This window comes from Panicum virgatum, chromosome 2K (assembly GCF_016808335.1).
Source record: "Panicum virgatum strain AP13 chromosome 2K, P.virgatum_v5, whole genome shotgun sequence".
In the NCBI taxonomy this organism is placed as follows: Eukaryota; Viridiplantae; Streptophyta; class Magnoliopsida; order Poales; family Poaceae; genus Panicum; species Panicum virgatum.
The window spans coordinates 66,618,981-66,638,447 of record NC_053137.1 but is presented as its reverse complement, the minus strand read 5'-3'; the positions used below and the strand labels follow the sequence as shown (position 1 = coordinate 66,638,447).

The following is a 19,467-nucleotide window of genomic DNA, read 5'->3' as shown; positions in this document are numbered from 1 at the left end:
CGTCGAGGTCCCTCCGGCCGACGACGACGTCGCAGCCGCATCCTCGATGCTCGTGTCCAGGAAGGACATCGCCCGGTGGGTGCTCCACCCCGAGGACGACTACAGGAACGCGGCAGGAGGCGTGTGTTCGACGTCGACCAGGCCAACGTCACAAGGCGCATGATGGCCGCGCGACAGATTATCGACGCCGGCGATGGACCTCGTCGTGCACTCTCGCGATCAAAAAGCGTGTACAAGATTACTCTAATTGCTGGCTGAAACGATACGTACACGAGGCTGGGCACGCCAGAAGCATTCTGCTATGCCTCATAGGGCGTGTACAAGATTACCCTTGATAAAAAAAATTACTACGGAAATGCAATTACCATGAATTTATAATCTTCTTAATTTTGGAGGCATTGGAAGGCGTTACCGCACGTATGGGCCCACCGACCATAAACACATTGAAACACCTCCCGACGCCTCCCAACGCCTACCCTCAACTGGGCCCACAAATCATAGACACATCAAATACCTCCCAACGCATCCCCAAGCATTGTAAAAAAATTCTAAATTTATACCATGAAGTATTTCATATAGATGTGCATTGGCAGAGTACTTGAGTAGCAAGGGTAACTGTTACTGCAATACTTGAGGATGGACAGCCGGACAGGGGATAAAAGCTCGCCAGTCATTGCCACAGTAGTAACTGACTTTTCAGAAGACCTGCATTTTCATGTGAAAGGTCATCAAACATGAATTCCACGATTGAAGGTAGCACTCTGATCCCCTAAACAACGCAGAAATATATCCGCGGATTTGGCAAGGCTGTGGTCTGAATATTAATCTGATAGTCACGCCTGATCACGAGACCAGGCTCTCCACTGAGAATCAAACCTTGACAGAACAAAGTGCTTTCTTCCCCATACCTCGCCAACAATCCTAGTCAGATTGAGCGATGCTGTGAGGAACACAGCTTGGAAAGCTCCCACCCAACTTTGTTATATACGAAGGATTCTTCAGAGCATATCCCAGGAGTTGTTGCCCGGGAGATCTTGGAGGCTGAACAATAGAGTACAGATAAGCAATTATCGCATAATACCAACGCACAATAGAGCACAGACATGCCTACCAACGAAAGTAATCATTTAATGAGCTCTTCATTTTTCTGATGGAGTTATAATCGAGAACTTCTCGACGAACAGGAATGCAGCATCCTAACCTCAACCACCGGATCAAGATCAACGATATTTAGGTCCCCCATTTGTCACAAGCAGGAGTTTCTGGCGTCCAACATTTCTACCATAATGTCAGGAACACTAGTGCGCTTCCATGCCCCCCTGACGTTGATCTACGATTTTGGTGCAGCTGCGGGGTATGAAATCAAAAGGCAGAAACTAACGTACGTTCAGTTCTTTTGGAATTTGAAACACCCAATTATATATTTGGCTAGTTACTGAACTGTCTACTCCAACCAGCAGAGAATTTCTGACCCATAATAGAAATAAACAGCGATAAGATGGTTGTTTTTGGGAGAACAGTAACAGCTTCCATGACTGAAAACAGTGTTGTTTGAAGTTGATGGCAGTAGCTCTGCTGAAGCCAGCAGCTGCACTGAATCCGGATTCACCACGCGACATGCCAGGCCACGTTTCTGTACCCTCGACTGAAAAAACAGTGTGGTTTTCAGCTAATGACACTAAGATGAACATTTCCACGGTCCACAACATTACAACAAAACCAGCACAAAGGGCAATCTGATGATGCAATGGTTTGGGCAGGTTTGGCACAATCCGGTTTGAATGAACATCCCTAACCTAGCCCTGGCATCATTATCAGCTCACGAGTCATGATCACCATCATAAGCAAAAGGGATCGCTTCGACGCTTCCCACTTTCCCAGAAACATGCACACATCCAAACAGATGGTCTCACTCTTTGCGGGTCACATTTATCTGAGTGTGAAATGTTGTATTGTGACGCGGCAGTCATTCGTTTCCCAGCTAAATTTTGGGAAATTTAAGCTGAGGCTCTGTTTAGTTTTCAAAAAAGTTTGCACAGTACCTGTTACATCAAATTTTTGGACATATGTATGGAGCATTAAATGTAGTTGAAAAAATAATTAATTACACAGTCTAACTGATTCATACGAAATGAATCTAATGACGTTAATTAATATATGATTAAACATTAATTGTCAAATAACAATAAAATATACTACAGTATCTAAATCTTATTTTTTTTCACCATTTAAACAGGGCCTTGAGATTTGCCACAGAAAGAAATGACAAGTGAGGTTTGACCAAATACCTACCACCACCAACTATAGATGAGTGTACGCCCCGAGGCCCGTTAGCCCGGCCCGAGCACGGACGACCCGGCACGACCCAAGCACGGCACGGGCCTGAAGTCACCGGGCCCGGGCCAGGCACGGCTCGTGCACCAGGCCGTGCTTGGGCCGCCAATTCGGCCTGCCGGGCGGCATGGCACGGCCCAGCCAAAAGACCTCGGCCCGGTGACGGCCTGGCCACTCCCAACGGTCGGCCTGCTGCGGTGCTGCCCCCACCAACGGTCGGGAGCGGCCGCGGCCCAGCCTCCCCGCGCCGGCCCAAACGGCGCCCCCAGGCTATTATATAACCCCGCGCGGCGCCCCTTCCCCTTGCAACCCTAACCGTAATCCCCATCCCCACCCGCCCTCGCCCCCGCCTGCCATCCCCTTCGCCGCCGCAGCGACTCAGCGGTCGCCCGTCGGGCGTCGCCGCGTTGGACTTCGCCTCGCCGCCTCGTCCTTCACCGCCGCGTCGCCACCTCGTCCTCCCCCTCTATCCTTCTCCCTCACCTCGTCCTCACCCGTTTGCTCATCTCTGTCCACCGCGTCGTCGTCATCCTCGCCGCCGTCCTCCGTCGAGCTTGTCTTCTTCCATCTCTCCGGCATTGGGCTCCGGCTTTGCAGACAAGTACATCCTCCTCAAGACCTCAACCCCTCTCTCTAACCCTAGCTGTTTAACCCTAACCATAACCCTAGCTACCTCTTCTTCACAGTAAGTCGGCGATGAGCTGATGCCGCATTCGCCGTGAGGAACGGGGTCGAGAGCGGGGATCTGACGAGCCGCGGGGGCCGGTGGCCATGGACGACATCGACGAGGCCGTGTACCCTGCAACCATCAATGAAGATCTGGTTGACTATGGTCACGTGCCCGACAACCATCAACAACGCGGGTGACGCTGATGCTGCTGCTGCCTTCCTCGGGCTTTCGGGCCGCCCGGCACGGCGTCTGGTCCCGTGCTTGACAGGCCAGCCCGGCACGAAAATCGGCCCACGGGACGTGTCTTGGGCCGATCCCCGGGCACGAAGCCTGCTTAGGCCCGGCACGACGGCCCGTCGTGCCCAGTCGTGCCGGGCCCTTTCGTGCCGGGCCGATACCGGGCCCGGGCCGCCCGTACCTCATCTATACCACCAACCATGGGTGTTGACGGACTAGTCAACGGCCGCTCGTCACACATCAATGGAGTGTCGAGCTGGGCGTCACACATCAAAGGAGTATCTTTCGAATAAAGAATCATTAAACGATTGCCAAACGAGCACGCTCCCCTGACCTCGCCGTGTCTCGGCCGCTGTCCTCTGATCCCCAAGCGAAACCGCACCCCGGCGATGGAATCCGACTCCGGCGTGGCCGTCGTGACGGTGCCGTTCCCTGCGCAGGGTCACCTGAACCAGCTATTGCACCTCTCCCTGCTGCTCGCCTCGCGGGGGCTCCCCGTCCACTTCGCCGCGCCGGAGCCGCACCTCCGGGAGGCCCGCGCGCGCCTGCACGGCTGGGGCAGCGGCGGCGCCGCCGACTCCCTCCTCCTTTCCACGGTCCGCTTCCGCGCGCTCGAGGTCCCCGCGCACGAGTCCCCCGCACCCGACCCCGCGTCCCCGTTCCCGGCGCACATGCTGCCCCTCTTCGAGGCCTTCTGCGCCGCCGCGCGGGCCCCGCTCGGCGCGCTCCTGGAGGAGCTCTCCGCGACCCACCGCCGCGTCGTCGTCCTCCACGACCGCATGGCGGCGTTCGCGGCGGGGGAGGCCGCGCGGCTGCCCAACGGCGAGGCCCTCGGAGTGCACTGCCTCGCCGCCTCGTACAACGTCGGGTGGGCGGACCCCGGGCACGCCCTCCTGCGGGACCACGGACTCGTCTTCCACCCGCCCGACGCCTGCGCCACCAAGGAGTTCGTGGCGCTCGCCAAGCGGATGGGACAGGAGCGCAGGCGCGCCCCCGGCGCCGGCATGGTCGTCAACACCTGCCGCGCGCTCGAGGGCGAGTTCCTCGACGTTCTCGCGGGGATTCCCTCTTCAGATGGCCCCAAGCTGTTCGCCGTTGGGCCTCTGAACCCGGTGCTCCTCCCCGGCGCGAGCGGGGGCGCGCGGCACGCGTGCCTGGATTGGCTGGACAAGCAGCCGCCGTCGTCGGTGCTCTACGTCTCGTTCGGCACGACGTCGTCGCTCCGGCAGGAGCAGGTGCGCGAGCTGGCCGCCGCGCTGCGGGACAGCGGCCAGCGGTTCATCTGGGTGCTGCGCGACGCCGACAGCGCCGACATGCGCGCCGAGGCCGCGGCGGGGAGCGGCGCGCGCCTGTCCGTCGCGTCGTCGGAGCTCGGCGGCTCCATGGCGCGGGGCGCCGGCGTGGTGGTCACCGGGTGGGCGCCGCAGCTGGAGATCCTTGCGCACGGCGCGACGGCGGCGTTCATGAGCCACTGCGGGTGGAACTCGACGGTGGAGAGCCTGAGCCACGGGAAGCCCATCCTGGCGTGGCCCATGCACAGCGACCAGCCCTGGGACGCCGAGCTCGTGTGCAAGTACCTCAGGGCCGGCGTCCTGGTGCGGCCGTGGGAGCAGCGCCACGACGTCACCCCGGCTGCCGCGATCCGCGACGCCATCGAGAAGGTGATGGCCTCGGACGAAGGGACGGAGATGCGGCAGCGGGCGGCGGCGCTCGGGGAGGCCGTCCGCGGCGCCGTGGCCGAGGGCGGGTCGTCCAGACAGGACCTGGACGAGCTCGTTGCTTACATGACGAGGTGATCCGTCCCGTCCGGCAAATGTGATGCATGGTGCTGTTCGAATGAACGATGATTGATATAATTTAAGACTCGGTTTGAGTCTTACTGATGAAAGCGAAGGTCTAAGGTGTGTGGAAGAAGGGCCAGAGGCACACTATGATCATTTGGCACTTGTCAGTTATGGTCGACTCGAAATCAATCAGCAGTTTGACCATTAGGGATGAAAGTCGGAGTGGAATTTGCAAATTGTAACTTCTGAACTGCAATCTAGAAATGACTCAGTCGGCCTATCGCCCTGCCAAAATCTGATCTTCTCAGCAGTTTGACCAAAAAATACTGCTGCTACTGTACAAAATATGGCAGCAAATTAACATGCATGCCTAATTCTGCCAAACAAAAATTTTGCAATGCAGAGGTAAGGGTTTGTCCTGAATCAGCAGAAAAGTTGGCAAATAGCCTCAAAGCCTTCAAACCAAAATTCACCTTAAAATTTGCATAAATCTGCAGCTGAAAAAAAGTTAAGATCGAGCCAAAAGCCCAATCTTATTCGAGCAGGGAAAATATCTTATCTGACCTCCCTGTAGTAGTAGCCCAACAAAGGCAGCAGCAATCACCACCAATCAGCAGAGCAACGTCATCCCAATCCCACAAAAGCCCTCAAAGCCCAAAAACCCGGTCTCCTCCCGCCGCCGCCGCCGGCTGGACACGACGATGCCGAAGCCGGCGGCCTCCGTCGCCTCGCTCCTCCCGCAGCTATGGCACCGCCGATTGCTTCCCCCTACCCTCGTCCCGCGAGCCCTTTCCTCCTTCTCTCCCCTCCTCACCATCCACTCGGCACCACGCTGCCGCTCCCCGCTCTCGCCTTGCACTCACCTCACCGCTGCCGCAGTGTCAACCGCCGCCGCGGTGGATGCCCCAACAACCGCACCGTAAGCTCCCCCTCCCCCACCCTTCTACGATTCCAGCTGCTGCTATTCCCATGTGATAGACCCTGATGTTATCCACTCATGCAGGTACCCAGTGTATGATCGGCTTCTGCCGTGCCCCTTGCAAGATGACCCTCCAAGAATCGAGCACCTTGTTGCTCGGGAGGACGAGATGGCGGGCGATTTCATCTCCAGGTCTCTCGGCCTTCCTCCTCTGTAAGCACCTCTCTCCCCATATGCTGCCCCGCGCTCTCTTACTATATTGTAATGAATTGGCTATCGTAAGAGTGATTCGTAAGTAACATTGTGGATGTGAAGGTATGTTGCAGACCTTATCAAGTTTGGGGCTGTGTATTATGCTCTTGTTGCGCCACAGCCGCCCCCATACGCAGCTCCAGAGCATGTTAGGATCTTTAGGGAAGTGACGGATCCATCAGTCCTGCGCCGGAGGGCGTCCATTAAGGGGAAGACTGTGAGGGAGGCGCAGAAAACATTTAGGGTGACGGATCCCAACCAGCCGCTTGAGGCTGGCACGTATCTACGGGTTCATGTGCACCCCAAAAGGTTTCCGAGGTAAGGTGTATTGGTTATCTTTTAGTTATCTGTTGTGGACTATTGCTATGGTGAATTAATGAATCAGCTCGAGTGCTTATGAATATGTTCCCTACTCGATAATAATGCCAGGTGTTATGAAATTGACTGGAAATCCAGGGTAATAGCGGTTGCTGATGACTATGTTGTCCTCGATAAACCAGCTGCAACATCAGTATGCTTCTCTTTTCGTTCTTTTTCCTATTTATTGGTGCTCATGGTTTCATGTGCTCTACTGCTCTAAACTTCTTAGGCCACACATGTCTTGACTAGTAATATGGAATGTGTTTCTGCAACAGATTAGACTTCTACGTTGTTGGACGTATTGTTCATATCTTTAATTTGATGTTGTTTAAATTTTCTATGGATATGATGTTTATTTTATTTTTTAACCTAACATTTAAGTAAAATAAACATCATATAAAAAAAAGGGCGTACCCAGTGCCGTAGGCTTCCCGCACTGTGCGGGGTCTGGGGAAGGGTTGTTTTTAAGCCCCAAGCCTTACCCACACAAATGTGCAGAGGCTGGGGCTCGAACCCGTCTGTAACCGGAAGGTCCCGGGTTCGAGCCCCAGCCTCTGCACATTTGTGTGGGTAAGGCTTGGGGCTTAAAAACAACCCTTCCCCAGACCCCGCACAGTGCGGGAAGCCTACGGCACTGGGTACGCCCTTTTTTTTTATATGATGTTTATTTTACTTAAATGTTAGGTTAAAAAATAAAATTCATTCAAGAAAAAAACAAAAACAAAATTCACGCTATATTTGTATCACTAATGCAACATAGAATGCAGCCAGAAGCATGGTCACTATTTATTTTCGTAAGCTGTTGTAGGCGGAAGTTAGAGATAGTCCAACCAGTCATTAGATTATGTTTGAACTTTCCTGAGTTTAAATAACAGCATCTGGCTTATTTTCAACTTTTAGGTGGGAGGAGCAACTGATAACATTGAGGAATCCTGTGCAGTGTTTACTTCACGGGCACTAGGGTTGGAAACACCATTAATGACAACTCACCAAATTGACAACTGCTCTGAAGGCTGGTTTGTCTATCACTTTATTTGTATAATAAACATGTTATTCTCAAATATGGAAATTAAGTAACTAATGTCAATTGTTTTGACACTTTGCAGTGTGGTATTGTCTAAAACTAAAGAGTTCTGCTCAGTTTTCCATGGACTGATAAGGGTATGTTACTACCTGACTGCAATGCAGTGTGCTTTTGCATCATGAACTTGTACGGCAATGCTAAGTTCTTTTTATTTTGCAACAGGAAAAACAGGTTAAAAAAGTTTATCTTGCGCTTACTACAGCACCTGTGTCTATAGGAATAATTACGCATTATATGCGTCCTGTTAATCGCGCTCCTAGATTAGTTTCAGAAGGTAACTTCTGAACTGAAATTGTTTGCGTCTATATTCTATAAGGCTATAAGTTCAGCTAATTCGTGTTACATGTTTTGATGTTATCATCGTTGTCCTGACTCAAGCATTGCATATGCCTGGCTCAGAAATATATTCGATTTTGGCTAAAATTTTGTACTCTCTTTCTGAACATATGTGCCCTCGCACCTTTGTTGAGTTGTGGCCATTTACTTAAAATAGTGAAATGTGAATAAACAGTTCACAAATAAGCCTCATCTATTCTGCATCAGTTATTTGTGCATTGCCGTGTTAATCTCTATTTGGATGTTAAAACACTTCAGAATATACAAGCCCTTGACCTGATTAAGGCCCTGTTTGTTTCCGCTTTTCTCAGACATGGTAGATTATAAGCGAAGCAAAGATTTTCTCGCTTCTCGTTTCAAATCTCTGAAGCAGATTATCACAGAAGTGAAAATGAGCAGAGTGTTTGGTGGGAATATGGGATTATCGCTTATTTCCACCGATAAGCCGACTATCATCGGAAGCAAACAGGGCCTAAGACATGAGGGCTGCATAAACTCGTGGCCTGAGTGCATGCACATGAAGTTTCAAATAATTTTGTTGTTTTAATCTGTTGAGCATTAGCTGTTATGTTGAAATCTTTTTATATATCAGTATATTAATGTTTTCTTCATATATAACCAGATCATATTGGAAAATGGTACCTCTGTCAAATGGAGATACTTGATTGTAAGAAGGTACCATGGCCAAGCTCTTCGATCAGGAAAGTTTACAGTGTAAATGACTGTGGATGGCCCCAGCAAGAAGCTGCCTATGAATGTAAAATCAATCTCTTGACAGGCAAAACTCATCAGGTATGATGTAATTTCTGTCAGACCGACATTAGAGGCTTGATTATTCCCCTTTAGGTTTCTATAATAAAAATTTTTTTTTAAGCTGACAGCCTGCCGGCTTGGATAACATTAAAGCACTATTGGCTTATTTTTGCCAACGGTTGGGTTTTTTAATTGATTGAGTTATGCATATGCAATAGTTTTGCTCAGTGCTTTAACCCTTTCCAGGAATATGATTTCTTGCTTGTAGTACATCACATTAGAGTCTAATTTGGGTTTACATTGTGCTGCAGATAAGGGCACAGCTTGCTGCGATAGGCACTCCAATTATAGGGGATTCTGCATACATGACTGCAGCAATGGCAGCGATGGCTAATCCAAGCATAAACCCATTTGGTAGGGAGAGGCTGAGTTACAATAGTGAAGAGGAGAAAGAAGCTGCCATTGAAGCATGGATTGCTGCCCACGGCAAGGAACCAAAATCCGTAATTGGCCTGCAAGCATCAGAGATCTCATGGGACTATGAGGGTGAACACCACAGCTATAAGGCAGGGGTCCCGTGGTGGCGGCAGGACTCAGTGGAGTCTGACCTTGTATGAACAAAAGTGGTAGTATTTGGGAGTATCTACCATGAAACTGTATCCTTTGAAGTAACACCTTTGGTACGCATCCTGGTGGACAAGGTTCTGGAAGATTGCCTCCCTACCGAAGAGAAACAGATGTCGAAATTACTGATAGACGATAGCATATGCCTGGGATGGTATGGCTGGCTGTCCACCAGCAACAGAAAACCTAACACACGGAAAATGTTCAGTGCGGGAGAATGTTTTAGCTTTTCACAAAGGATGAGACCGGCTGGTGCCGGGTCTGTTACTGTTAAGGTGCCACATCTGTCAGACTGTCACTGTTCCCTTAACTTTCAAAAAAAAAAATTGTTCCCTTGTTGTGCACATTTTTGTCGAATTTGGGTCTGTGACTGTTGTTGATCTCATGATCTGTACTTTGTTCTTAGTACTGGTCCTATCGGAATGGTTAAAATCTACTGCTCTGCCCTTCTCTCCTCGCATCCCACGGTCTCAACTGTTTCCAAAATCACAAATAAACCCATCTCGTCCTGAGTGTGCAATATCCCGTTCGTTTATTTTTCACTTGGACCCTCAAAGTCATGTTTATTTCGACATAAAGAAGAAAAAAAATCGATAATGGCCGAATCTTTACAGAAAACACCCCACGATGCACTTTTGCAACAACCCCCTCCCGCAGCCCCCAACCCTAACCCCCTCTCCTCTCCCCGGCTCCCCGCTCCCGCCGCCTCCCTCTCCTGCTCCCTGCCGCCGCCTCCCCTCTCCTCCCCGGCCCCCCTCCGCACCCCTCACGCCTCCGCGCGGCACGGGCCGGCGTGGATCTGGAGGGTCGCGGCCTACCTCCCGCGGCTACTCGTCGGTGAGCGCGTCCTTGAAGGCCTCTTCCTTCTCCTGCTCCGCCCTTTGCGCCTCCGCGCCGACCGCGTCCCCCACTTGCTCCTGGGACGGCGACGGCGCCGAGGCGTGCACCGCCTCCTAGCCGGCCTTGGCGACCACCAGCTCCTCAGGAACCGGCGGAGGGAGGCGTCGCCTTCTCGGGCTCCGGCTCCAACTCCAGTTTTATCAGCACAGGGAGGGACGCGTCGCCATGGAGGAGGAAGGGGAGGAGGCCATGCCGTCGGCCGCGATGCTGGGGGGCAAGCGTCCCCTGCACCAACCCCGTCCCGCTCGCCCAATTTGATGACAACCAACGCGAGCGACCGCTTCCCTATCCCTGGTCTGCTCCTTTGCTTCCTTCGTCCTCCTTATCATCAATCAAGCGACTGCCTCTTGAATTGTTGCCTTGTTCTTGGAAAGATTGCAACTTCCTGGAGGAGACCAAGTATGCCAGGGAATCGGCGGGGCGGCGGCAACTGCCCAACTGACGATTTTTTCTCCGCAAAGCCACACAATGCAGGGGCGGCAGGTGTATCAGGAGCGAGCAGAAAACCACAGGTGCTTTGGCTTTTCTGCTCTAATAATTTTTTTCCTCTACTTGCTCCGTGTCTGTATTGCATTGCTTGCCCTGCATGTTCAGAATTCCTTGCCATCAGAATGATATATTGCTGCTGAGATGTTCAGCAGATTTGCTTTGCCATTCTTGCTTTCTTGTGGAGAAGGATTCTGATGTGGCTCAGCTTTGCATATTTGGGTGCTTGCCTGATAGATAAAAGATGTAATGGAACTTGCATGAATCATTGTGTAGTGCAGTTACCACTGGAATTTAATCTGTTTTAGTTATGTCGGTCATTAGGTTCTATTAGTAGACAGGTTCTCAATATGCTATTTTACTACTTTTGGCCAATTTAGAGAATTAGATTTTACCACATGTCATCTACAACTAACTGAGAATAGTGGTTGGCCATTTGGGTTTGTGATAAACGTCTTGTGTGTCCAAGAAGTTGAGGCAGCTTTGAACAGTTCAGTGGCACCTTGATGTTCTTTTCAGGCAAATGTACTTGCAGCTAAGATACTGTTGAACACCATTTGCTGCTTCTGTCTATTCATAATGCTTGCTTGGTACATGTATGTTCAACTTGACTGCTACTTTCTACTTGATAGCTGTATATATTTGCTTGTCTACTTTTGGACACTGTTTGATGGAAGCTCTGGCGTGTGTCTGATGATATGTTGCACACCAAGGTTCATCTGCATATGTTTTATAGGTATAAATAAGGTACTAATTTAGTGCATTGATGCCCATCCAATTGGAGCATAGGATCAAGAATCACTCGATTATCGGTAGGGTGGTAAAGGGCCTAAAAATTTATCCTACATAATTTAAGTGTCAGGCTCAAAAAGGGTAGGATTTCAATTTCGCCTACATGCCTTTGTCTGTTTCCATGCATTTGTTCTGTTTTCTAACCTTTGTCAATTTCAATAGAGGGAGCGAGGGGTGGAGTGGTCTGTGATGCTTGGGACCAGTATCTTGGGATGGAGCATACTGACACTGCACTCTACATGGCCTATACAGTGAATCAGGTATGAAGTTTTCTTGTGAAATGATGATCTCAAATTCTCTACTGTTGATTTCTTCACCATAGTTGAGAATTCACTGTTATACTAAGAGAGATGTATTTGCAGACTTTTTTTTTTGAAGGAGTCAATTCATTAATTCGATAAATGTTTACAATCAAGATGTACAAACTCATGAACACAAGCAGTAGATTGATCTCTCCATACCGCCGAATGCATACAACCTTATGGAAGTATGTTGTGTTGTAGAGATAGATTCAGTTTCAGTTTCATTTTCAATTTATGTTCATGGCCATATTCAGAGCTTTGTTAATTTTTAGGAATTTTGACATTTACAAAGTTGTAAAGGATCCAAAGACCTATCCAATGAAATTTCATATACTTTGGCCAAATGGTTTGGTAGTTATAGCTACTTTGTTTTATGGCACCCTGGAACTTCCAGACTCTTATGTGTGCATTTATATACAGTTTTGCCCTACATATAGTTAGAAATAAAAATAAGGTGTCCCAATTTCCACTGTGCAGAGGTTTCAGCAGTAAGCAAAGCCGTGTTGCCGTGATCACAGCCTCACAGATAAGGTGCTGGAGTTGTTGTTTCTCTTGCTATCCTCTAGATTTGTGTGCCTAGAAGATAGGAGTAAGATCAATGAATGAACTTGATCAGTCCAATTCATCAGGTCTCTTTGATCATCTTGGTAAATGATGACCTTGAAACTTGCTATGAAAAAGGTAATTCATGCAGATCATTGCTACCTTGCCTAACCTTTTTACATTGCTAATATAATTATTATTGTTGTGTGAGATCAACTTCCATTATCTATATCTGATATATTATGAGCTATAGAAAGCAGAATCTTGCCTGTACTTCCACCAACTGGAACGATGCATATCTCAGGTTCAAATACTGCAAATTAGTTGTTTAGTAGTAGTTAAAAAAGCTAATGTCTTTTTTTATTCGGGGCTCCTGAGGGAATTTGATTTAATTTAAGGAGATCTTTGGATATTATCATTTTTCTAGATGCATGTGGGGTAGGCTCATGACCAAGTGCTAATGAGTCTTTTGTACTGATGTAGTGATGACGCCGATTTCTGTAGAAAGTGGGCAAAGGGGGAATCAGTCATGGTGTTGCCTGATACGTGGTCAGAATATATTGTGTAAGACTATAGAGCTGCATATTTATGCTACTCATTGAGAATGTTATTAAAAAATGATAATCAGTACTTGATTGATCAGTAGCCAACTACTTTTAGTGATTACTAGTAACCATGTCCGCGCGACACGCCCGTGTTATACGTTGATACGATACTAACTAAAATTTTGTTATAATAGAACAATTTTTATTTACACTTTAACAAATATATACAAAAATTCAATAATCTTAGATTCAAAGAAATACTTGACATACATAGATTCAACCATTGCTGGCTATATTGCAACTTACAAACCTTGCCTAAACTACTATGGCCTGATGTCATTTTGCCTGACTCATAGAGCTTGCACAGTCGCCAGCCAACGAGAACCATGGTCTGAATGTTGCCAAGCATCCGGACAAGCTTTTCTTGATTGAGTTGAAAAGCTTCCAGTGGAGCTCCAAATTGCTTCTATTGTCCTTGTATTTATCTTGAGTGCCACGAATTGTGCTCCAATAATCCTTCTCAACTTCACCTGCAGAAACAGATGAGTAAGAGCCATTTTATGGTTGCTGTGCACTGGCGCGTGATGCCCTATGGAATTTGTTATGGAATATTAGATAGTACCCCCTCTGTTTTAAAATGTCCTAAACGTCATATATTTAAAAACAAAATGAGATTTTTGGAGAGAAACTGTGCAATCACCAATTCACCAGAGCTACTTGTTTAGAACTATTGTACGGAAAGCTTAAAAACCTGTTGGAACTGGGGTATAGAAAACATTTGTCAGAGCTCAAAGATGAGTTGTACGCCATCACCAGGTAAGCACCATCCTATTCGTGCACCTTTCCGCGGCCTTTTTTCTTGACCAGCAGCTTCAAGATCGTGGTGAGCAGGAACTCATTGCCTCTGACCCTCCACAATCATGTTTTTTCTTAGCAAACGGAATAAGCGCAACAGAGTGGACATAGAAAGGATTGTAGGAAGGCTTACATAGGTCCCGGCAATTTGTAGGAAGGCTCTGCCATATAGTCCAGGTTATTTGGAATGTTTGAAGGAGAAGAGATACATGTGGTTGCATTGACTTCAGGGTATGCAAATCATAAAATAAGCACCATAATTTATTTAACTGTAAGAATGGTGTGTAAGGTATAACCGTGCATGAACTAATTAGTATTATTACCTGGGCGTTGAGCTCTAAGAGTGGGGCCTCAAACGATGATGCAACAGCATGTGCCTTCTTAGCTTGTACCTCTCAATTGTAGCCTTCACACTGCAACCAATCAGCAGAACCAAGCAAAAGGCATGGAGATGCAATACGGAAGTGACAGCATCCGTGGTGTTCTTGCACTGATAAATAACACAAATTCTATTTTGTCTTTCTAGCAAGTTTAATTAGCTAAACCTCCTATAATAAAAAAAACTTATTGTGCAGCAGATCTATTGGAGAATTTGTGTTGCATAAGAAAATTAAAGAAGAGTACTTTCAAAACTTACCTAGCCAGTAATCCATCAATCTTTAGTCAGCATATAACCACGGTTGGTTTCTCACTGCCACTCATGAAATATCATGAGCTGAAGAAAAATTGAAGCAAATATTTCGTAACCTAACAAGCAATATTGATTATCACAAGAATGAGCCTAGCCAAGCGTGCATTTATTGTTAAAACATCAGTTGAGCAAGACAACTGACCAACAATATTAGCCTTAAGCAATTAGGTACCACCTCCAATATGCAAAATAAATGCCATACATTTCGTTGGAATTTTTTTATGTATGTCCATGAGATTTATTTATCTCCAAAATCACAGATGCATCTCAATAAAAACCTTTGAGACTACTCTTATTAAAACAAGAGGACTGCAACTCAGATTAAAATCACAGATGCATCTCAATAAATTTGATCAACAAACCGACCTACATTGGTGTTGTTCATCAACCATTTGACAGCTTGAGCCCTGGAACCAACGAGAGCACTGAAAAGGGAGCAAGAGGAACAGGTCAGACTCTTGATAAGAACCGATGAACAACAGTTACAGCTCAGGCCAGGAGGGGATCTGTGACCAGAAACAGCAGGGGGTGAGAAAGCTGTCGCCGATGAACATGGACATTCAAAGCAGGGCGAATAGCAGGAGCAGCCACTGCAGCTCCCTGCGCTGCTGCAGAGGTATGCTTGTTACGATATAGATCATTTTTGCAAATAACGTGCTCTTGTCCAACCTTGAGGGCTCTAGTTGTTACAAAAGGAGGGAGTACTACATTAATCGCTGGCCGCGATTCTATGATAATCCTAAATTGAGTTGTACACATATGGTGAAGAACATTTATATGGAATTTGCTCTTGATCTCAGAGTGTTCCCTTGACTACCGTCAGCTTGATTTAATATAAAATGAAGGAAAAATCCAAATTATTTCTGTCAAGTACGAATTTTGTAAAAAGCACAGTTCTATATATAACCTGAAAAACATAACCGAAAGAACTTCTTTACAAATAAAATCACCAAAATTACCTCAAAGAGTTCATAAGATTTGCTACTGAAGTAACATACGTGTGGCACATGCATCTCCTCGTGCCTAGTCACCCGTCCTACCAGGTGGTAGATTCCGTCATTGAGATATCCATATGAAAAATAATATTATATCATATTAATGGCTATCAACGATTTGTACAACACATTCTTAGCTCAAGAATTCTTCGCAACACTAAACCTCGAAGCAGAACTCTACATGAGATTGGTTAAAATAAATCTATCCTATCTTCTTCTAAAGCAATAAATTAGGCAACAATAAAACATCCCTGACGGCAATTTTAATTATTTTCTCCTCTTAGCATTAGATCACAATAATGTCTCCCATTTCTGACAGTTTATAGTTCTTCTAGCGCCCTCATTTAAGAAAAGGTACAAAAGTAGACACAAAGTGCATCTTAATTGCACTCACAAAGTACCCCTTCAAATGTTTATCCTAAAAAACCTTTTATGCAATTTATCCTAAACCTTAACCAAACGATCATGTTGTGTATTTCTAGTTGACCATCATATCCAGTCTCTAGTTACTGGACGCTAATTATTATTTTTTAAAACATATCCTATTCAAAATAAGCAAACTAACAGCCAAAGTGTAAGTCTACATTATATCAGGAAACTAAATATATCGCTAGCTAAGATAGAATTACCTGAATAATGCAATTAGGACTATTTTTTGCAAATGTAGTGGGCAGTGCTTTAGTTTAGATTAAGAGGAATGTTAAATTAAACCTGCACGGCACATAGCCCTGGAATTGAGTATGATCCCTGCTGGATCGCTTCAAAAACACTTTATGCAAATATGGTAAGAATACTCAACCCAAAATTAAGAACTGCAGCTCTGTAAGAAAGGCCTTATAATTCTAATTTTAGCTTCTAACTCTGGTTAGCAGATTCATTTCTGCAGAGGCAACCACCGAAGCAACTGAAGGTCCTGTGGTAGATGGGTGTGAACTGCAAAGCTAAATTTCCATCCACACCATACCCAAGAACCCAATCAGAACCTACTCTTTTCGTGGAGCTAATTGAACATCCAGGAAGAAAGCAAATCAAAGCAATCTCATCATGGCTACCACGACAAAAACAAAAACAAAATGCATACCCTGTTTTGTGCGGTGTTGTACATCCTTTCCTGGAAATGAAAAGCAGCAGCGATAGGCATCATTGGCGGCACTTTGCCCTGCAGACGAAAATCGGAAGGAAAGGAATTTGTTAGCTGTACTGTTTGATCAGAGACAGGACATGATCGATTGTTACTGTTAGGCGCTACCAATCGATAGGTTTGATGATCAACAAGGCAGGCAGCATCGAGGAACCGGATAGCAGACTCGATCGGGACAGGCGACGCACGCACCTAAGAAGACGAGGAGGAAGTGGCGGTGGAGCGATCGGGCTCGGGCTCGGGTTCTGCGTGGGGCGGCGGCGGGGCCGGCGGCTGCTGCTACCCACCCTCGTGGATCCGGCCACGCGCCCCCTCGACGACCCGTCGCCGCTTGCCATAGGGCCGCTCGGCGCGTGCGCGTGCCCGTGCCCATGCCCGCTCCAGCTCCACCAGCTGCGCGTCCGCCGCCGCCTCCCTCCGCCGCAGCTCCCTCGCCGCCGCCCACGCCGGCCGCCTCCCCCCGTGCAGGGAGTCGCCGTCTGCCTCCTTGAGGACGTGAATGTTTCCGCGAAACCGTCGGGCTGTGAATGTTTGTTGGATTAGCGAAGCGAAGCAGAGATCAGGGAAGGGGCGAAGAGCAACAAACCTAAACCTATAACCACGGACCAGCGAGCGCCGCAGCAGAGATCGCATGGCCGCCGACCAGCGCCCGTCAATCCCCGACGTGCGTGCCGTCAATCCCTGTAGCAGAAACCATCTGGCAGGCGGACGCGCGGGATCACCGCGTGACGCAGGCACGCAGCTGAGGCCCTATTAGCTCCCTTGTAAACGCAAAAAAAAAATTTGCTATCGAATGTTGCTAATTTAAAGTACTAAATAAAGTTTATTTATATAAAACTTTTTGCACACATGAGTTGTAAATCGCGAGACGAATCTAATGAAGCTAATTAATTAATAATTAGCGGATGGCTACTGTACTGTTGTAAATTATGGATTAAGTAGGCTCATTAGATTCGTCTCGCGATTTATAGCCCATGCATGCAAAAAGTTTTGTAAATAAACTTCATTTAGTATTCAAATTAGTAAGATTCCTTCATAAAATTTTATGTTTTTGCGTTTTTAAGGGGCGGGAAAAATTGGGCCCGAGTCTCAGCCCCCGCGCCCGCGACCGCGCGATCGAGGATTTCGACGCTGATTCGACGCTCCAATCACGGATGCGCGTGGGACGGCATGGCGCGTGGGGCCGTGGGTTCGGGTACGTCTTGAGGTGGAAAAAAACTGGAGGCAGAAACATCGCCGATTCTCTGATTTCGAGTTTTCGTCGAGCTTGGTTCAACCAAAAAAATTTCTGATTTCTGGGCTCTCCGTGAAAGCCCTTCGTGAGAGGGTGGGGATAAATTTCTTTAAGTAGGAGGTTATTTCAATTATTTTCGTTTTTTATAGTATATGTATCTCTTATAATATAGATAAATAGATAGATATGGCCTAATCAGGCCTATGTAAACAGACTGGCTCTATATCACTGCTAGCAAAGAATATGTGTAGAATAATTTTCATGTGTCCCCATGTAGTAATATAATATTCTCAATCACTGTGCTCGGCTGTTGGGTTGGTGCTCCAGCCGTACAGTGTTTCTTTCTCACATCATTCCAGCCTCCAGCTCCAGCCAGGTAATAGTGTTTTTCTCTCACAGCATTTCAGCTCCAGACTACAGCTCCAGCCTGCCGAACGCAGTGAATTTTAACTAAAGAAGGCAAGGGCATCGTCCATCACTTTGTGGGCACTACAAAACGTTTCTTGCTAATTTGTAGGGACTGCTTTAGGCATTCAAAACTGGCTGCGCATAACCTTTGCTTCGGATCCAGGAAAACTGAAGCAAGGGAAGGTTGAGATGCTGGACAGAACCCTGATGCATAGGAGTAGGAGAGCCTGATGCTCTTGAATGTGTTGTAATATTCATTATTCAATGGACATCTAATGGCTAGGAGATGTTGTAGTATTTATGATTCAAATGCCGGATAGATATCTATATTAACATGATGATATATTTGCTACAAGATGTGGTGGTTTCGTATTGCCATGCATATAGTTTAATTAATATTTTTTATTATTTTATAATTATTGATATCTGATTGTTCAAATAGTAGGGCACGCATCGCGCGCCGAATGATATAGTGTAATATACACGGACGAAAGATTGAAAGCATCAGAATGGCTGGTTCCATTTCCTTTTTTTAGCCCTTTTTTTACGGAGAAATGACGGGTCCCTGGGCAGAGAATTGTTTGGGCTGCGCTAGTGGGCCAAACTGAACATGGGCTTTACAGAACAAACGAAGCCCAGTGTGGACGGCAGCTTTCCATGCGATCGTATTGGGGCGTCACATGTAGGCAGCTCCGTGGTGTGAGTCGTGTTGCCACTTTGGCCCTGTTTGGTTTAGCTCTAGTACTACTAGCACACAATTCCCGAAAAAAGAATCTTCAATGCATGGAGTACTAAACGAAGTTTATTTGCAAAACCTTTTCACGGATGGGTGTAACTTTTCACGACGAATCTAATGATAGTAATTAATCGATGATTGGCTACAGTGATGCTACAGTAACCATCCTCGAATCGTGCGGTCAAAGGCCTCATTAGGTTCGTCTCGCGAAGTAGTACAGCGCTGTGGAGTTAGTTTTGTAAATTACCTTTATTTAGTACCCCTAATTATTGGTCAAAATTTTTGTGCTACTTGTGCTATTTTCATCCAAACAGGGCCTTTGCAGCAACTCGCAGAGTCACAGCGACGCGACACGAGACGACCGTGTTAGGCCGACAGCACGTAGACGTAGGCGTTGTGAGTTGTGACGTATTGCGAGGCGAGCACACGGACCTCGGCGGTCGGTGCCTGATCAGATCGGCTACTGAGGTGGATGTCCGTACTGAA

The 19,467-nt window shown here is 47.3% G+C and overlaps 4 protein-coding genes across 46 annotated transcripts; 3 read left to right on the top strand and 1 right to left on the bottom strand.

Annotated features, from left to right (window-relative positions):
- The first annotated feature begins 3,452 nt into the window (after positions 1 to 3,452).
- Positions 3,453 to 5,319, top strand: LOC120694753 (putative cis-zeatin O-glucosyltransferase). Its single transcript, XM_039978007.1, has one exon. It carries the CDS (start codon positions 3,631 to 3,633, stop codon positions 5,035 to 5,037), a length of 1,407 nt encoding a protein of 468 aa, XP_039833941.1. The 5' UTR covers positions 3,453 to 3,630; the 3' UTR covers positions 5,038 to 5,319.
- Positions 5,320 to 5,629: 310 nt separating this feature from the next.
- Positions 5,630 to 9,758, top strand: LOC120694752 (RNA pseudouridine synthase 6, chloroplastic-like). The gene is made up of 9 exons (XM_039978005.1): positions 5,630 to 5,944; positions 6,029 to 6,157; positions 6,260 to 6,514; positions 6,626 to 6,707; positions 7,457 to 7,572; positions 7,663 to 7,717; positions 7,803 to 7,914; positions 8,599 to 8,768; positions 9,041 to 9,758. Exons 1-9 carry the CDS (start codon positions 5,727 to 5,729, stop codon positions 9,344 to 9,346), a joined length of 1,443 nt encoding a protein of 480 aa, XP_039833939.1. The 5' UTR covers positions 5,630 to 5,726; the 3' UTR covers positions 9,347 to 9,758.
- A 176-nt stretch (positions 9,759 to 9,934) lies between these two features.
- Positions 9,935 to 18,583, top strand: LOC120694754. Of its 10 annotated transcripts, none has more exons than XR_005683611.1 (6): positions 9,935 to 10,547; positions 10,715 to 10,765; positions 11,694 to 11,791; positions 12,311 to 12,364; positions 12,463 to 12,514; positions 18,355 to 18,583. XR_005683611.1 is itself a non-coding variant. In XM_039978011.1 (5 exons), the coding sequence occupies exons 1-4, from the start codon at positions 9,950 to 9,952 to the stop codon at positions 12,323 to 12,325; spliced, it is 762 nt and encodes a 253-aa protein (XP_039833945.1). In that variant the 5' UTR covers positions 9,935 to 9,949; the 3' UTR covers positions 12,326 to 12,364; positions 12,860 to 13,018. The 10 variants fall into 10 exon arrangements, 5 of the variants coding, with proteins under 5 accessions (XP_039833945.1, XP_039833944.1, XP_039833946.1 ...); XR_005683610.1 differs by lacking the exons at positions 12,463 to 12,514; positions 18,355 to 18,583 and adding exons at positions 12,860 to 12,940; positions 13,458 to 14,045; XR_005683609.1 differs by lacking the exon at positions 18,355 to 18,583 and adding an exon at positions 12,860 to 13,018.
- LOC120694756 lies at positions 13,081 to 17,350 on the bottom strand. 34 transcript variants are annotated; one of them, XR_005683630.1, is made up of 10 exons: positions 17,190 to 17,344; positions 16,796 to 17,124; positions 16,544 to 16,621; positions 15,427 to 15,503; positions 14,834 to 14,892; positions 14,414 to 14,523; positions 14,100 to 14,189; positions 13,910 to 14,000; positions 13,673 to 13,825; positions 13,102 to 13,451 (listed from the first exon to the last, which is right to left on the bottom strand). XR_005683630.1 is itself a non-coding variant. In XM_039978014.1 (7 exons), the coding sequence occupies exons 1-6, from the start codon at positions 17,234 to 17,236 to the stop codon at positions 14,114 to 14,116; spliced, it is 666 nt and encodes a 221-aa protein (XP_039833948.1). In that variant the 5' UTR covers positions 17,237 to 17,344; the 3' UTR covers positions 13,102 to 13,451; positions 14,100 to 14,113. The 34 variants fall into 34 exon arrangements, 1 of the variants encoding a protein (XP_039833948.1); XR_005683633.1 differs by having other exon boundaries at positions 14,414 to 14,491; XR_005683634.1 differs by having other exon boundaries at positions 14,414 to 14,467.
- Positions 18,584 to 19,467: the final 884 nt, after the last annotated feature.

What these genes read in the sequence shown, in the direction of transcription:
- LOC120694753 (XM_039978007.1), top strand. Translation starts at nt 3,631, where the DNA reads ATGGAATCCGACTCCGGCGTGGCCGTCGTGACGGTGCCGTTCCCTGCG.
- LOC120694752 (XM_039978005.1), top strand. Translation starts at nt 5,727, where the DNA reads ATGCCGAAGCCGGCGGCCTCCGTCGCCTCGCTCCTCCCGCAGCTATGG. An exon ending in CACCCCAAAAGGTTTCCGAG is followed by an intron (nt 6,515 to 6,625) that starts GTAAGGTGTATT and finishes TAATAATGCCAG; the next exon opens with GTGTTATGAAATTGACTGGA. An exon ending in ATAAACCAGCTGCAACATCA is followed by an intron (nt 6,708 to 7,456) that starts GTATGCTTCTCT and finishes TTCAACTTTTAG; the next exon opens with GTGGGAGGAGCAACTGATAA.
- LOC120694754 (XM_039978008.1), top strand. Translation starts at nt 9,950, where the DNA reads ATGGCCGAATCTTTACAGAAAACACCCCACGATGCACTTTTGCAACAA. An exon ending in CGACCGCTTCCCTATCCCTG is followed by an intron (nt 10,548 to 10,714) that starts GTCTGCTCCTTT and finishes TTCTCCGCAAAG; the next exon opens with CCACACAATGCAGGGGCGGC. An exon ending in GAGCGAGCAGAAAACCACAG is followed by an intron (nt 10,766 to 11,693) that starts GTGCTTTGGCTT and finishes CAATTTCAATAG; the next exon opens with AGGGAGCGAGGGGTGGAGTG.
- LOC120694756 (XM_039978014.1), bottom strand. Translation starts at nt 17,236, where the DNA reads ATGCGATCTCTGCTGCGGCGCTCGCTGGTCCGTGGTTATAGGTTTAG. An exon ending in ACAACACCGCACAAAACAGG is followed by an intron (nt 15,504 to 16,543) that starts GTATGCATTTTG and finishes ACCACCTGGTAG; the next exon opens with GACGGGTGACTAGGCACGAG. An exon ending in AATCTTATGAACTCTTTGAG is followed by an intron (nt 14,893 to 15,426) that starts GTAATTTTGGTG and finishes CTCCCTTTTCAG; the next exon opens with TGCTCTCGTTGGTTCCAGGG.